The sequence below is a fragment of the Schistocerca gregaria genome, chromosome 5 (genome assembly GCF_023897955.1).
Source record: "Schistocerca gregaria isolate iqSchGreg1 chromosome 5, iqSchGreg1.2, whole genome shotgun sequence".
Classification (NCBI taxonomy): domain Eukaryota; kingdom Metazoa; phylum Arthropoda; class Insecta; order Orthoptera; family Acrididae; genus Schistocerca; species Schistocerca gregaria.
Genome location: NC_064924.1, coordinates 14,100,305 through 14,118,290, shown reverse-complemented (window position 1 = coordinate 14,118,290; position 17,986 = coordinate 14,100,305). Strand labels below are relative to the sequence as shown.

Genomic DNA, 17,986 nt, shown 5'->3' with positions numbered 1-17,986 from the left:
GATGTCATGAACTGCTATATATATTATGACTATTAATTTAAATACATTGTTTGTTCTCTATTAAAATCTTTCATTCGCTAACTAGGCCTATCAGTAGTTAGTGCCTCCCGTAGTTTGAATCTTTTATTTAGCTCGCAGTAGTGGTGCTCGCTGTAATGCAGTAGTTCGAGTAACGAAGATTTTTGTGAGGTAAGTGATATGTGAAACGTATAGGTTAATGTTAGTCAGGGCCATTTTTTTTGGGATTTTTGAAAGTCAGATTGCGTTGCGCTAAAAATAATATGTGTCAGTTTAAGCACAGTTATGTATAATTGTTCAAAGGGGACGTTTCACTGTTACACCATTTTCTGCTGCTGTTGATATTACCCGATACTCATCTGACCAGAAATCCTTGTCTTCCTTCCACTTCACTTCACTGACCCCTACTATATCTAGATTGAGCCTTTGCATTTCCCTTTTCAGATTTTATAGTTTCCGTACCACGTTCAAGCTTCTGACATTCCACGCCCCGACTCGTAGAACATTATCCTTTCGTTTATTATTCAATCTTTTACTCATGGTAACCTCCCCCTTGGCAGTCCCCTCCCGGAGATCCGAATGGGGGACTATTCCGGAATCTTTTGCCTATGGAGAGATCATCATAACACTTCTTCAATTACAGGCCACATGTCCTGTGGATACACGTTACGTGTCTTTAATGCAGTGGTTTCCATTGCCTTCTGCATCCTCATGTCGTTGATCATTGCTGATTCTTCCGCCTTTAGGGGCAATTTCCCACCCCTAGGACAAGAGAGTGCCCTGAAACTCCTTCCGCTCCTCCGCCCTCTTTGACAAGGCCGTTGGCAGAATGAGGCTGACTTCTTATGCCAGAAGTCTTCGGCCGCCAATGCTGATTATTTATCAAAATTTAGGCAGTGGCGGGGATCCAACCCGGGACCGAAAACGTTTTGATTATGAATCAAAGACGCTACCCCTAGACCACGGGTAAGGGACAGCAGTGAAATACCAGTGAACCAATAGTTGCTGTAAAGGCACTGGAACCCACAGTTTCTGATGTACCGTGGAACCAACAGTTTCTACCAGGATGTTGGAACCGGCAGTTTCTGATAACATATTTCACGATGGAGTTTCTGCTAATATTCGGAACCCACAGTTTCTGTCAGTATCCTGCGAAGTAGAGTTCCTTCCTGTACAATGTGAACCGTGTGCGAGACAAATACCTCCTACCTGGCGAACTTGAGAACTGATTCGGAGTATGTGCAGAGCTAGGACTCTCTGACGGGGGGATGATGGAAGCGACAGTCGGGCGAAGGCTCGTGCAGAGCCTTGGGGAGGGCGGCGCACGAGGCAGCTTGCCCGGTGTGATCACGTTCCAGCAGCGGTGCGCGCCTTCTGGCGCTGCCGGTGGACACCTCTGCGGCACTTCCTGCGCCGTGGCGGCCGTTTGACGAGCATTCGGAGCGGGCGTTTACTCTACTTGCGTGCCATGCTCGGTCGAAGACAAAGTTTGGGGTCTGCCGCTACCTGTTTTAATGGTGACCGTTATTTTGGCATTTCTACGACACTCGTTCCGGCCGGTGGCTTTTGAGTGACTAATTCTCCGCTACCCGTTTTGCTGCCCTGCTTTCATAAAGTCTATCTCTGAACTTTTGTCACGTATGCTCAACCTTCTTCCTCGCAAGCAAACTACTGGACCTATTATAGCTGATCACTCTTAAACTAAAAAGCCAAATACTGCAGGGAGATCAGTCTTTTAGTGTTATTCGTTTTTATTCTTTTAAAGGATGTTGCGACCTGTATGTGTTGTCTTACTTTAACTGTTCAGCTTTTGTTTATCAAGAAGGTGACGATAACAACAGTTGTGCGAAAGTATGAGTGATTTGTAATTCTTGTTAAGTTTTAGTTAATAGTTGCCTGAGTGATCCTTCTGTCGTACTGAAGTGCTCGATACTTGTTAGCGTGTGTAACTCAAATTGTCTAACCAAACACTTGTTCACGGTTGAGGCAACCGGTAGCATTTGAGCTGCACCCAGGATAGAGGCTTACATTGTTCGGCACGCCTGATTAATATGAAATTTTTTTCGAGATGCTATTAAATTTCTCGTGCCAGCTTCTGCTCTAACCTCGAGAACATGTTTTCTGACATGTGCCAGTAAACTACTGTTTGATCCCAGCCTTATTTGACCCTAAAATTGTCGGGCTGCGTGTGTGAGACCCACTAATTTTTGTTTCACTGAACTTATATTCTTGTAGTTGCCCATTTGACTCGAGCACTGTGGTAACTTCTTTTAATATCCGAAAGAAAACATTCACGTCGTGAATGAAGGTTTTCTTCCTTTTAGTTATTGTTTGGCAGTCTTCCAAAAAGCGCATAGGTCTGTCAGATCCAGCCCGCCAATTTACGTTACCCATTTCTGTCAGTACTATCCCATTATTATGATGGTGTAATCTGGCACTTAGTTACTTTGCGAACTATTTGTGATGTTCTAAAACCGAATTATCATTGTCAATAGTTTACAGTTTGAAATGGTAAGACAATATTTTCATGCAGTGAGATTTCCGAATTTTGTCTGATGGTGAGAGTGAAGTACACGATTCTGACAAGGACCCAGAGTTCGAAATATACCGTGATCAGGACAGTAATAGGGAAATATGTGTTGGTGAAGTCAAAGATGTTCAGTCTTCCACCAGCACCGATGCACCTACTGTTGCTGATTCAGGCACATGTGCCATAACTGACTCAGGTACATAACCTATGCGATTTTATGAAGGAAGGACTGGAGCAACTACCTGGAGAAAAAATTGTTTCCCACAAATTGTCGAACAAGACGTCACAAGTTTTGATGACTAGAAGGCATATTTTGTCCTATTTTACTTAGCTGGAACATTGCATGGCGGTAAAATGTATGTCGAAGACGTTTGGAATACAGATGCGACCGGAATAGAAACCTTTCGAGCAAGTATGTCATTGGAAAGGTTCAGATTTTTTACTCATATCAGATTTGACAACATCCAAACGAGGAAAGAAAGAAAAGCATAAGATATTCTTGCTGCCATAAGATTCATTCTTGATGTATCTAACTTCCGTGCATATTTTTCTCTAGCATGAACCGGCCAAGTATGGGATCAAGGTTCTGATCTTGGCTTCTTCTAAAACATGCTATGCAAAATATTTGGACGTCTATCGATGTGCACAACCACAAGGACAATAGAAAGTCAGTAATAAGGCAGATGATGTTGTTTTGCGTCTTGTAGATGCAGTGAAAGGGTCTCGAAGAAACCTGATAATAGGTAATTGATTTACTGCCTACCCACTCGTCAGAAGTAAAGACTAGTACTGTTCTTGGTACGTTAAAAAATAAACCCGAAATTCCAGGTGAGTCTGAAAAAGAATACCCAGGTATGTTAAGATTTTAGGAAGATGTCACATTACTCTCATATGTACCAAAACGAAACATCTCAGTACTGCTTTTTCGTCAATGTATCATTGTGATGAAATTGACAGTGACAGTTGTGAAAAGAAAAAACGAAGTGTAATAATGTACTACAAAGGGCGGTGTTGATGTTGTTGATGCTACGTGTGGTGAATATACTGTTGCTAGAGGGACAAGACGTTGGAATTTCACTCTTTTTTCAGCTGCTGAACTTTGCTGCTCTCAATGGCTGCATTGTATTCAAAGCAAACTGAAAGATTTGAGCTAGAAGAGAATACCTCAGAACCCTAGGAAAGTCTCTCATAACACTATATTTGACGATGCGTGCAACCCAGCCAAACCTCCTGTGACAAATTCGCAGCCCTGCCTCTAACCACTCCGGCACCAAAGAAAAAAATTAGTCGAAGATCGACAACCAGAGGGAAGGCGAAGATGCAAAACCAAACACTTCTGCAAAGTTTGAAAGGAATGGTTATGCTCGACACATGCTGAAATGGTTTGCGGCGACTGTTTTGAAAAATGATGATTTTAGAGGAAGATATCTCACAAACTATTCATTATACTCACAATTTCGTTGTATATGGTGAAATTTTTTTCAGTTGCTTTTTTACAGTTATTGTATAATTCAGAAGGTTAAAATAATGTAAATATAGCATTAACTAGTACCTTAACAAAATAAAAATTTGTCATTTCATGGAAATATACTGTTCCTCACTTGTTTTCTTTTATTTAGTGGGTCCCACAGACGCACTCCGACTAATCTTGAAACTATTTGCCGCCCACCGTTCTAGTGTTAAGAGAGGTTTTATGTATGTCGTAGTTGATCTAATGCTAACTATCTCCATGCCTTGTCGCTGCGGATCGGGTGCCCTATGTCTACCTCGGAGTGATACGTGTTGTTCGCGGGCCGGATCCACGTGATTTATTGTCGCCTAAGGAACCTTTTTGAGTAAATTGTTTTGCTTGAAATTCTGGAAGCATAAAGAGACTATACACATTGCACTGTTTAATAAGAAAATATTTAATACCTGAAGTAACTAATTTACCTCCGTAATCCTTAGGAACATAATGCAAATTCGGTTTTTTAATGTAAATGAACTGTGTTCTATAGTTGCACTCTTTTAGTAAGAATAGATTTAATGCCTTAAATTAGTAAATTGCTTTTTGTACAACTTTTGGAATATGATGAAAATTGGTTTCTTGGCGTAAATGAACCTTATCGTAGAGTTACATCGCTGTAGCAAGGTTTAGTTCTTACTGCTAGTAAATGTTTTTTCTCAAAAGAAAGGAATTAACGAAAATTTGTAGTATTGTAGTAATTTTTAGTATTGTAGTATTCTAGTAACTTGCAGTATTCTACTAATAAATTTATGAAAATGTTATTTTGAAGAATCCAAGGATGTTCAAATTGTTACCCAGTCCTTACATTAAGACCTGGTGATGGTGTCATCTCATTAATTAACATCCTTGTTAAAGTCATATCAGAAAGGAAACTACAGTGTCTGACAGTATATTGGAATGTGCAGTTTTTGGTAGCACAAAGAAACTTGCAGATTCTGATACCACAGTCCCAGTTTCAACTAGTGCAATTGATCCCTTAGTTCCTTCTAGTGCATTACAACAGGCAGTTTCTCATAACACAATGGAACACACAGTTTCTGTCAGCATGCTGAACTTCGCTGTTTCTGCTAGCCTACTGCAAAGAGCAATTTCTGATACTACTATCAAACATGCAGTTTCCGCTAGGTTGCTGGAACCCACAGTTTTTGTTAATATATTTGAGATGTAGTTTCCTCTAATACATTGAAACCCACAGATTCTCTTAGCACCCTGGAATCTACGATTTCTTTCAACATGATGGAGTCCACAGTATCTGCTAATACTTTGGAACCCGCAATTTCTACTGGCAGAATGGAACCAACAGATTTTTATATTACACCGAAATTTCAGCTAGTGTAGTGGAACCTTCAGTTCCTGCTACTAAATGGGAAAGTGCAACTTCTGCGATTGATAAAACCCACAGTTTTTGCTAAAGCGATAGAACCCTCAGGTTCTGCTGGTGTTTTGGAAACAGCAATTTCTGCAAGTGAGATACAATCACAGTTTTTGCTAGGTCATTGGAACTCACAGTTTGTGCTACCTTACGTAACACTACAGTTTTATTAGTATGTTGGAAACCACAGTTTCTGGTACTATGTTAGATCCTGAAGTTTCTGCCAGTACAGTCAATGTCGAGTGATGAAGTGACATTATTTGCCCCGTTCACACAAATTAATCATATACTACATAAAATACCATCAGCCAGTATTTTACCAAAGAACTCAAACTACACGTAACCAAACCCAAGCCAGATATAGGTCATCAGTCAGGGATCCCACATTACACTGACATTAAAATTCATGAACCTATTAATTACTCTATCGCCGTCTTATATAACAACTACATTCAAAACACATATCAGTTGGGTTCAGCTGATTTCCTACTGTTAGTAATAACATTTCGGAATGATCAGCCAAATGCATTTTTTTTAAGAAAGGAAAATAAAATATTGGTATTTCCAGTATTCCAGCCAAGAATCTGCAAACCCTAGTCAGATGCGAGGATACTTATACTATCCGACAGCAGTCAGAAATACGTTGCAAAATAAAGAACATTCATAATGACAGTGTAGCGGAGGGTACGTTTGGCGCTAACGTCACCTCTAGCTTTCCCTGTTCCGTTCGCGAGTAGTCCCTGATGTGCACGGCTGTCGATAAGGCTCCGTGCGACCTCTGACTAGTATTATTTTCTCATTGTCACCAGAGAGCGAGATGTACTTCTGTGGGAGGAAGCAATAGGTTTCCAAAATCTCAGCGGAAGCTTACTTTCGGAATTTCAACGGTAAACGTTTCTGGGTCGCTTAAAAACATTCTCTGCACGACGCCTCTCCTTTAGCCTCTGACAGTGGAGTTTGTTGAGTAACTCCGTAATGCTCTTATGGCTACTAAACGATCCTGTGACGAGAGACTCCGCCCTTCGTTGGATCTTCTTCCTCAGTTAGCTCAACCTTTAGGGCTCCACCACTGGCAAGCAGCATTCAAGAATCGGTCAAACAAGTGCTCGTGAGCCATTCATTTAATGGACGAATCACACTTCCTGCCTATTCTTCCCATCAATCGCAGCTTGCGTCTGCTTTCCACACTATCAGTTTTATGTGAGCACTCCAGTTTAGGTCGCTCCTAGCTATTTTATGGTTGGTTTCAGTGACTTATATGCAATAGTGTAATCGAAGAGTAACAGTCCACTTCGTCTGCAAATGATCAGTTTGTCACATTTCTTTACCCTCAGTGCTAAGTGGGAGTCATCTGTACAGCCATCTGCAGTTCGCTACACTCTTCTGACATTGCAGCCCATAGACAACAACATCGTCTACAAACAGCCTCATGGAGTTTCTACTGTCATTCGCATCCTAATTTGTATACATTGTAATGAATAGTAGTCCCATAGAATAGCTCGGTGTAGCCATGTAGTTTATTTCACGGTTGTCAATTACGTACTGCCAAGAACGATGTTTTGAGTTTTGTTTTTGCTAGGAAGTCCTGTATTAAGTCATAAATCTCGTCCGGTAGTTAGTAATTGCACTGTATTTTGTTCACTAAATGATACTATCATCCAATATATCTGCTAGGCACCTGAGTGTGAATTGCAAGGCATTCTTGTAGATTGTCTGTTGATGCCTGTCTCGGGTTCTTTAGATGTCTTTTATTTACAGATTTTCATGCCGGTTCGCCAGCAAAAGTGGCTGGCATCGCCAACGGTTCACCCTCGACTTCCGTTGGCGGACTAGCGTCGAACCCGTAGCCAGAGACCACACGTATGCCAACGTCTGAGAGCTTTACGCTGGTCATTGTCGCGAATGATAGAAAACAGGGTTAAAAATCAAGTTAGATGTAGGCTTGGAAATTCCTGCTACCAGGAATTCGTCCGCATCGGACGTGGCCGGACGTAGCTTATGTGTAATGTTTACTCCCTTAACAAGAGCGGACTATGCTGCATCACGAGGCTCCAGAGCCGCTACAAGCTGCAACCCTTGGACACAGCGAACATAACGGAGTAAGGACTGTTCGTCACCTAGGCATCACGTGCTGCCGCGTAAGAAACACGCAATGCTCGAGAGTAATGGAAATTTCTAGAAAGAAGTGGTGCCAAGTGCACTGCGACCTATAAAAAGGCTAGCCGCCATAGAGTGATGGCAGTGACGGCTGTGATGGCAGTAATGAAGCAGCTGGTCAGGTGGTCCGTTATGGTTTAGCTGGAGTTATGATGCTGTGAGATTGTAGTGCAGTGTTGCATAACCACTAGGGGCTTAGACTCGTTTCCATGTAGTCAACAGTCTGGTGCGCCCACCTCTGCTATATTGGGACTTAGACTCAGGGAGCAATGAGAAGTTGCACTACTAAGAAATCAGTTAGTAGACTTTGTATATATAACTGTTTATAAAACGGATGTGCCAGAGGTGCTTCCGATGTACATATCCTCATGCAATGAATTATTATTGCATCCAGTGTATCCTGAGATCGCAGCCGAGTTCCGTATTCTAACTCACCCTACAGCCCTCTTTTCAGTGGAGCAAATGCACAGAAGGCAGCCCACGACGACTAGACCTTCTGCCAAGTAAGTTTTTTGACTCGCATTCTTGCAGTCCTTCCACTGCCTCTCAGGACTTGTCAGTGGGACACGTCATCGTTACCACTGTGCTTCTCCCCTTGCTACCGGCAATGGTCGTTCACTGTAGCACAGGAATACAGTATCCGTTTCTCCAAAGGCTTTCTTGTATCTCGTTGAATCTATTGTCAGGTTTGTGAACTTCTATGGCTTCTGTTTCACAGTAGGATCCTATGTGTCAGCTAATTTTATTGTGCAACTGGCTTCAGACAGCATATGCTCTGCAGTAGCTTGTTTCCTCATCTGGCCCAACCAGTAATATTGTTAGTATTCGATGATCCTGGTTTTGATGGGTTCTCCAGTCATTGCAGTACAGACTTTCCCACATGTACTCGGTATGTAATAAATTCCCAACGTTGTAAGTGGATCTCTTTTCCTGGTCTGTAGCAATCTTCGATTTTCTTGGTCATATTGTAAATATTCTTTATACTACGTTTGCGAAAGATATGGCCGATTATATGCCGCACCCTTGAAATGTATGACACAAACGCCACACTTAACAAGAAGAACGCCTCGAGGTAAACGGATCCTGAGGTCCCATTCTGCAGCGATGGGTCGTTGCAAGTAACAAAGTCAGGGCAACAGCTGTTATGGGAAAAGCCCTCAGGCGTTGGTATGACAGATACAGAAAATCTGTGGCCACGAGATTGAGTACACCACCAGCAATGGGACGTTAACCTTTGACAGGCACCCGATTCAGCTAAACTTCGGGAAAATCGTTAAACAAACGTTGGCAGAATATCCTGAGACTGAAGCTAACAGGCAAGACATTAACAAGTGGTCATGAAATTATCAACAATTCCGTAGTACCATATCAACAATCGACCAAATTGTCGGATGTTAGCGCCACTGTGATTACTGCCCAGAGTTTCATACACACTGCGGTCGGTCAGCTGTCACGTGGTCAGGGTGGAGGCTACACCGTGGCCGTTCATGGTGCCAGCACATAGTGTCATTGGCGAGACGGCAAAGAGCTTCGCGCATGCTGTGACCTGTCACGCGACTCGTGGCCGGGTTTTGTAGAAACCTGCAGCTCGTCACGCGTGCTCACCTGGTGTCGTTGACGAGCCTGTCCAGAGCGTCTCGCAGGCTGTGCTCCGTCAGCTGGCCCACGGTGAGGGTGAGAGCGACGCCGCGGCGGCTCATGGCGGCGGCGTTGTAGCGCTGGTCGGACCTGACGGGCACCACCAGCAGCGGCACCCCCGCCCACACCGCCTCCTGCAGGCCCAGCTGCCCGCCGTGCGTGATGAACGCCACCGTCTTGGGGTGGTCTGCCACACAAGTACAGTCACAGAGTATCGTCTCTCACTCTTGACTCGAAGATACCGGGCGCATGGGTACTAGCATTTCAACGCTAGACTCAAGTGATATTTGTGACAGACATCATGGAGATTGAGAACAATGTGCGCGGATTGAAAAGGATGTAAGACTGCAAACGCATTATTTTTCCCTACTGTTCAGTCACGACATAAAAGAATCAGTAACGGGAATAAAAGAGAATTTCAAAAGTGTGTTTAAAACTGAGGGTGAAAAAATAACAATACAACTCGCTGACAACATTGCTATCATCAGTGAAAGTCAAGTTGAGTCACAGGATTTGTGAATGGAATGGATAGGTTAATGAATATAGAATGCAGTGTGAAAGAAAGTGAAGAAAGAGAAAGAAATGAGGAGTAGTAGAAACAAGATTATTACTCTACTGATAAACTTCACGTCTACTTATGGGACAATGAAGTACAAGGAGTGAAGGGATTCTGCTGCATTAGAAGCAAAATAACATGATGTACGGAGCAAGGAGGACATAGAAAACAGCCTAGCAAAGCAAAAAGGGAATTATTGGTTGAAAAAATATATTAGTAATAAGCAGTGGCCTTAATTTAAAGAATGTGCCTACTGCCTATGAGCCTCTTCATCAGATGATTTCTACGACACAGAAACACCCCTCAGTCTTATTATTGTAAAATTAAACCCAACGAAATCTAAACACGAATGAAAAAAGTCTTCTGCGATGAGCAGTGAAACTGAGGTAGGCATCATGTTCTCTACTTCAAGATTACTCGTACTACTCCAAACATAGGTTAACGTAATTTATAAAATTTGCCAAAGTAATGATGCCTAGTTGAAAAACAGATGACATTCAAGATAGCGACATATTTATTTCCAGAAGACATGGGACACAGAGCAGCAAAACATGTCGGTTATATTCATGCTCCTGTTTAATAAAATTAAGTGTGTACTGATGCACAGTTGACAAAATTGCAAAGAGAGTGGAAAAGCGACTCTGCTTCTCACTTTAATTGTGAATTATGCGCCATTACTGTAACTAATTCATTGTAGCTGATAATACCAAAGCTAGAACCATATATTTAAATCAGTGATTCCTGCTTTTGAAAGAGCACAGTGCAGTTGGTGAAATTCACTTTAAAGATTCCTATTGCCGCTGCTCCGAACTGCTCACCACGTGCATGTAGATTTCTAGAATGTGGTGATCAGTGGGCCTCTGCGTCGGCTCCAGTGTGGATCTCCATTTCTTACTCTCGTCCGAATCCACCTATTTGTTCAAGACCTCAGCAAGGATCCACTCTCCAAAACTAATCTCTCCTTCACTGCGTCCATGGATAATTACTCTCCAACACTCCTCTCTCCTTCACATCCATCACACCAATAATAGTATCCTCACACTCCTCTCAAATCAGTAAAATACACATGGGACACGCACCAAGAGCTAAAAATCGCCAGTCGGAAACGGTACGACATTCATGTACCAGTCTCAGACGTATCTGTGTTCCAACCTGCTTCCCTCCAGAAGACGTGCAAAATTTTTTCCTCCAATCCTAACACGTCTCACGTCGTTGAACAGGCAGCCACCACTATGCTTTCTGACATCACAGCCAGCGTCACAATTAAAACGCTGCTGCTCTCCCACTAGGGAAGTAGCACAGCTTGGGTGCCTAAGTCACCCCAAAAAACGCAACAGCTGTCCCGGCGACATAGTATTGGGAATCGTGCAGTGCTGGCCCATTTCGGCCACTGAGGCGAAATGTTTTCACAAGCCTAGGTGATACTGATATTACAGGAAGGTCCACAGAAGACATCACGAAAACACCCAAAGAATCGGAGGAATGTACTCTCCTTGGTCGAGAACAGGTGTCCGCGTGTCGGACCGTCGAAGGTCTGCTAAAGCAGTTGTGAAACGTTGTATCACTGCCCTCTGGAATAATGTAACATAGCCTGCTACAAAAGTGAAAGGAAAGGCGAATCCAAAGGATCTGCAGTATTTCAATATTTCTTAAAATGTATTCCTGGAATACAAAATTGTGTGGTAGTGAAGAATGGACTGTGGGAAAACTTGAAAAAGAAAAGAATCGAAGCGTTTGTTATGTAGTGGTATTGAAAGATGTTGAAACTTAGGAGGACCTGTGAGAAGTGGGAGGTTCTCTTCAGAATCCACGAAGAGAGCACTATTTGGAAAACACTGACAACGAGAAGGGGAAGGATGATCGGACATGTGTTAAGTCAACACAGAGTAACTTTCATAGTGCTAGGTAAGCTGTAGAGCGTAAAAACAGTAGTGAGAGAAAGATATTGGAATTAATGCAACAAATAATTGAGGATATATGTTGCCAGGGCTACGCCGAGATGAAGAGGATGGCACAGGAGATATGTGGGGGAGCGGCATCAAACCAATCAGAAGATTGATGATTCGAAAAACAACCACTACTAAACATTTTATCGACAGTGTCTTAAGGGAAGTATCCCTACCAATAGTGTCGCAAACTAAAGATTACTTTTTTACAGACATTTTAGATTTCTTTTCACTGTTACGGGACGCGATATATCCGTCCTGCTTTTATGCCATCCAAGTTTTGGGAAATTCTTACATCTCAAATTGAACAAAAAGTAATCCAATCTTTACACCTGTCAAATGTTTACTACCGTGATGTAGCTCAGCACGCCACTTGTAGGGCTAGCTGGAAATGCTACTGTAGGATATGCCTGCAACATTCGTAGTTTTATCACATCAGTCCTTCCTAAACGTAGTTTCGATGAGACTGGATAAGCAATATGATTTTCGCATGCAGTGCCATAATGGATACAGGAGGTATCTTAGCTGTACTTTGCACAACATCAAATATTTCTTCATATACTTGTCCACCCTGTAACATACATCGTGCCTGAAACCACCCTGCATTCAAGAAGAGATTGGATCTCTCCCTCTTGTCATCGCCATAGCTTCTCTTTGTGCTTATTGCGGCTGCTTTTCTTCTGTCAAACATGGAGCCAGTGCCCTTCTCGCACTACACACCATCTATGACTTTCTCAGTCCTGTCCATTTATGTTTTGTTTTCTCTATTTCATCTGCCAATCTTACCCTATTATTTCTCGCCCTTCGTCTGTCCTGTCGACTCTCCACCATTTATTTCTTCTGCATTGTTACCTCACGTTCCTGTTAGACATCACTGCTTATATTCCACAAGAAAATAATCAGGAAGTAAGACAGAAATTTCTTAAATCCCACATACGCGTTATTGTACATATTGTTACCGCTAATACAATTAATTATCATTTTGATTATAAGTTGCTAATATACTGTACATATTTGATATTGACTTATCAAGGACACCTGCTTAGATGTGAGTGAGAGAGCTGGCGTGCAATAGTACTGCCAGGTGAAATAATCAGTAACAAGACTTACTGAGAATACAAGTATAGAAGTTGTGCCAAGTCTGCATGAACAATACGAAGTTTTACGAACTCCTCGTTCTGATTCTGTTGAACGCTTGGCGAACTTTGGCCGCCGAGTCATCCAGTGCCACATGGCGTCATCCAGATATAGTGAGTGCATACATTCGCCTACCAGCTCTTATAAGCTTTCCAAATATTGCAGCCAATTTTTAACGTTCGTCTAGCTCCTCAATTGCCTTCACGAAAGGAAGTGTACCCCAGTCCTGTAGTTGCACCACGGAGAAGTCTCTGGAAGTACCACAGATTCAATTCTGGTCCTCCACATGACACCCAGTGCTAGCCTACGCTCGTGTGATTCAAAGTTGGAAGTGTGGACCTTGAGCCCTGTAACTGTCATACGTTAATGCCACACCATCCAGAATAATGAATTAGGAATTAAACGACTGTGAAATGAAACAAGAATTACAATTAATTGGCTTTGTTATGTTAGAGAAAACATTTGACGAGCAATGAAACAATTATCCTAGTAAAATTTCGGACATCTGATGAATGTGTCTGGAATAAGATTCTAATAATCGCGTAAACGGTTCAATTGAAGTTGTACCACGATTACCACGATGTTAGTACAAAAGACCGATAGTACTAAAGAAGAAAATGCATTGAACCTATGGTCAGAATTGAAAAAGGAAATTGGTCGTTGAATCTGGCACCTCACCAACGACTCTTGCCACTGACTAAGTGCAAATCAGCCAGAAATCTCTCCAAGTCCTTGGGTACACCCGCTTTGATGGTGGACCTTAGTGGTTAAGACTCTCAGAGGTGAAGCTATGACAGCTATCTGTACAATCGCGTTTCTCTGTCTGACCTCCAGTTCATTCACATTAGCCAACCATGGCAGTTCTTACGTAGCATAAAATTTGGTTTTTATGAAGTCAGTTTCCACAACATCTCACGTCAGTAAAATATTTTCCAGATAGCATCTGTGGCATCTGGCATCTCCCAGAAAACACAGCTTTCTCGGCATTTGCCAAAAACGGCATTTCTTTCCATTCCACTTCTTGGCTGTAATAACGGTCACGTTATGGTGCCTTGCGCCACCCACAGAAGATATTGTCTGTGTTTGCCAGTGTTGCTTTGGCACCCAACAGTGGCACTGCAAAACACTGTGTGGTGGCCTGCGAGCCATTGACCTGCGTACCTCCGAGCTCTCCCCTCATAGAACAGACAACTGCTCCTGGGGTAGTGCCTACTAGACTCCACAACTCCGCCGCCTCATCCTAATCTGCTTTCAACGTCCACTTATTTTATATAACGCATCAAAATAAGAATGAAATAGTAAATGAATTGTGAGTTAGATTAGTCAGCTACTGGCAATCACTAGTACTGTTAAGGATCGCATTTCTCAGTACATATTAATTATTCCAACTGATTTATGATTTTACATACATCATGAGACTGTTTATGACAAAAAAGGCATGCATAACGCCAGACATATTAATTGTTGAGCTATGGAATGCATATTACGCTTTTACTGTGTAATGGAAAGGTAAAAATAGTTTCACGCAAATCACACTATTAAATGTTCAGACTTACAGAGGTTGGACTAAAACGTTGAAATACCAAAAACAAAACACATTACCCGGTCAAATACAGTGTAGGAAAACCGTTAACATTCGAAACAGATTCCAGTCGTCTCGGAGTGGGTAAATACGGGCTCTGTATACTTTTCAGGGGAATCTCATACTATTCCTCCCTCGAAATTGTGGCATATTCAGGTGACGGTAATGGATGTATCTGTTGACTCAGTGGCCAGGAGAGGGGTGACAGTTTGTGCTTGAGCTCTCAAAACCAGTCCTGGACGATGCAAGCCGTATGGACAGGTCTCAGTTGTCTTGGAACAGAGCATCAGCATTGAGGAACGAATGTTGTACATTGGACATTCCTTGTGAGTAATGTGACCTTGCAGGGTATCCGTGGAGCTCATAGAATACCACGATATGTGTTCCAATTCGTCACCGAGCTCCCAACCCCATCCTCATCTTCCATTCTTGTGATGTAAACTCGGTGATAAGCTGAAAACAGCGTGCAGCAAGACACATATGACCAAACGAATTGCTTGCATAGGTCCATAGGCTATTTCGTATGGCTTCAGAACCAAATTTTCGTATTACGGTCATTTCCATCTCCGATCTTTGGTTTTGGAATAGGAGCTCGCCCTGCAGTTCGCTGCTTATGGAGCGCCCTTCGTGTTATTTTGGTGCTGACACGGTTGGCGAGTGCGTCGTCCAGTTCTTCAGACCCTTAATTTTTTGTCGCGCTTCCCCCTCAGTGACTGTCAATCACGATCACCCAGTTTGCACTTTCGTCCGTTTTGTGACATGGAGGAAGATATTTTTTCGTCTTCCCATGTATGCGGTATAAATCTTCGTATGATGCTCCTTGAAGTAACAAACACACTAGCTGTCTTGGTCACGGAAATACACACCATAGAGCACCGATTATTTGCTGGTATTCAGTTTCTCTTAGCTTCGACGTAATGCACTCACAGCTGCACAGAACACTGCTCTGATCATGGTTGACACCTTGGTCAGGTGTGGTTCAAAGTCACATACAACATATCTACCTGAAGATATGGCTATCATCTGAATTTATGTTGTAGGATGCGTTTCTCGCAATGTTTCCGTGTTCCCTCACCACTGTCGCAGCCAGCTGCAGCTCTACACCTCATCTCGCCTGCTCCTACCGCTACACCGTCTTCTGGACTATGACGAATGGTCCTACAAATCCTGATGTTTCCATCGAAATTGTACAACCCACTGTCATTTCCACCAACTGCTTCGCTCCCACGAATGGTGCATGGGAAGAACAACTGTTGATATCTCTCATATTGTGCACAAAGCTGTCAAAATATAAATATTTGCTCTTCTCGCGATATGTTCATATGAGGAAGCACCGTAAACTGACTCCTCTAGGAAAGTTCCCTTTCGGAATTTCGGTACTAAACCACACCTTGACGTGGAATGCCTTTCTTGTAGCAGGCGCCAATGTAAGTGGACGAGCATCGCAGAAACGCTTTCGGGCTTGCTAAATGAATCCACAAGAATTTTTGTGGGTCTTTACTTTCTGTAACAATGCTGCCTTGTTAATATCATATACTGATGAGAAACACTTGAGCACTAATAGCACTCAGTTTCGGTAACTTTTGGATGTCACACGATTCCTCCTATGGGGGTGCTAGGATTGTCTTATCCATAAGCATTTTTCCTGGACACTGAGTTTTGTATGTATGAAGTTTGGTTTAAATTTGCCCACATAGTCCACAGCTACGTAGCAACATACACACATATCATATGCACAGATAAGACAAAACATAGTGACCACAGTCCACCGTGAGGTTGAGGCCTGTTGGTGGTAATGTGGGAACGTGACGCAGTAAGGAAGAGAGACGTATGGGCAATCATTACATCAAAGAAACGAGCCACAAATGCAGAAATCCAGTTACATAAGTGGTTTTGTCAGAGGACACATTGTCGTGGCGCTACGGCTGGAAACGAGTATATCTGAAATGGCGAAGCTGGTCGCCTGATGTACTTCTGTCGTCAGCACCTATGGAAGGTGGTTGAAGTATGGTGAAATAACGAGTAGCGTGGACGACCACGTTTCATCACGAAAAACACATTTGCAAAGACCCCCCACCGTGTAATCCAGGATAGGCAGCGATCTGTGGCAGATCTGACGACAGGGTACATTGCTGGTGCAGGCACAAGTGTTGCAGAACGCATCCTTCAAAGGCCATTGTTGAACATGGAACTCCACATCACGCGACCCCAACTTCTTCGTGTATTGACACAACGACATATTCAGTTATGATTTCAGTGAGCATCACTGAGTTTTCACCGTATATCAATAGGCACGTGTCACCTGGCGAATGAATCGCACTTCGTGTTACACGAGATCGATGGTTGGGTCCCTACTAGCCGTTGCCGAGGCGAATGGCTGCACGAAACATGCACAGTGTCACATGTGCAGTGAGTCTGGTGAGAGCTGAATCGAGCTGTGGAATATCTTGAGTTGGGGACCCATGAGATGTGTGGTGATACCTAAAGGCATCGTGACAGCAGTGAACTTTCTGCAGACCTGAAGTCTTCCCACACGACGATCACTTCTTCTAGTAGGACAGAAGTTCGTGTTGCAAGGTCAGTATTGTGCTACACTGCTTTGAGGGACATTATAAAGAAATCACATTGACCTCTTGTCAGCAAATGTACCTGATCGTTACCCAATGGAACACATACCGTGTACGAGCTCTGTGCCTGTAAACCACCAACCCATAATTTGCAGGAATTGCTTTACCTGTGCTTACACATCTGCTGCTACATATCCCTGGAGTGCTGTCGAGGACTTGTATAATCCGTATCAAGTAGAACCGCGGTCACAGTGTTTTGGCTCATCGATATATGTTCATCGATTTTTAAACAGATCTTGTTTCCGTGTTCCCTCACCACTGTCGCAGCTAGCTGCAGCTCTACACCTCATCACACCAGTCTGCTCTGGGCTGATAGGCTCCTCTGTGCACATATGGACAGGGGTGAGAAACCATCAGATGCCAGATGCTGATAACTGGGCCATAACTGTGGTATCATAAGGAGATCGCGTCGCTACACCGAAGCTGCCAATGTAAATTGATGCGACAGACAGCAACGAGTCTGTAGCGATGTACGGCAAGTGCTGCTGAGGAGCATGCCTCCACTTAGCAAAGCCGCGCCCTCACACTGAAATCAATACAGTGCCGAGCTGTCGGACTCACTGAGGACGTCGTTCTGCGGCAGCCAGTTGGAGGTGTGCACGTTGTGCGGCAGCGGCGGCAGCAGCGTGCGGTCGGCCTTCCAGAGCACCTGCTGCGGCAGCGCCGCGAACGCCCGCAGTATTCCGCGCAGCTGCTCCCGGGGCAGGCTCTCCACGCGCAGCAGCGTGCCCGTGCTGAAGTACACCACGCCGCGCTCGCTCGAGTCGAACAACTGCTGCAGCTCCTGTCACCACCACGACACAGACTGCACCAACCACACCACACGTAACGAAGATACAACAGTTATTGACATTAGCATCGTTTCTCTTGAGACACATGATGGGATATAATGTCGAAACTTTCTCTTTACCTGGAA

General features: G+C 43.4%; 1 protein-coding gene across 1 annotated transcript in view; it reads right to left on the bottom strand.

Annotated features, from left to right (window-relative positions):
* Positions 1-17,986, bottom strand: part of LOC126272460 (UDP-glucosyltransferase 2-like) — a 214,202-nt gene that overhangs the window by 136,893 nt on the left and 59,323 nt on the right. Inside the window, exons 5-6 of the mRNA XM_049975339.1 lie at positions 17,632-17,854; positions 9,190-9,409 (exon numbers count right to left, since the gene is read on the bottom strand). Coding sequence (XP_049831296.1) covers positions 9,190-9,409; positions 17,632-17,854 — 443 coding nt within the window. The remainder of the gene's footprint in view (positions 1-9,189; positions 9,410-17,631; positions 17,855-17,986) is intronic.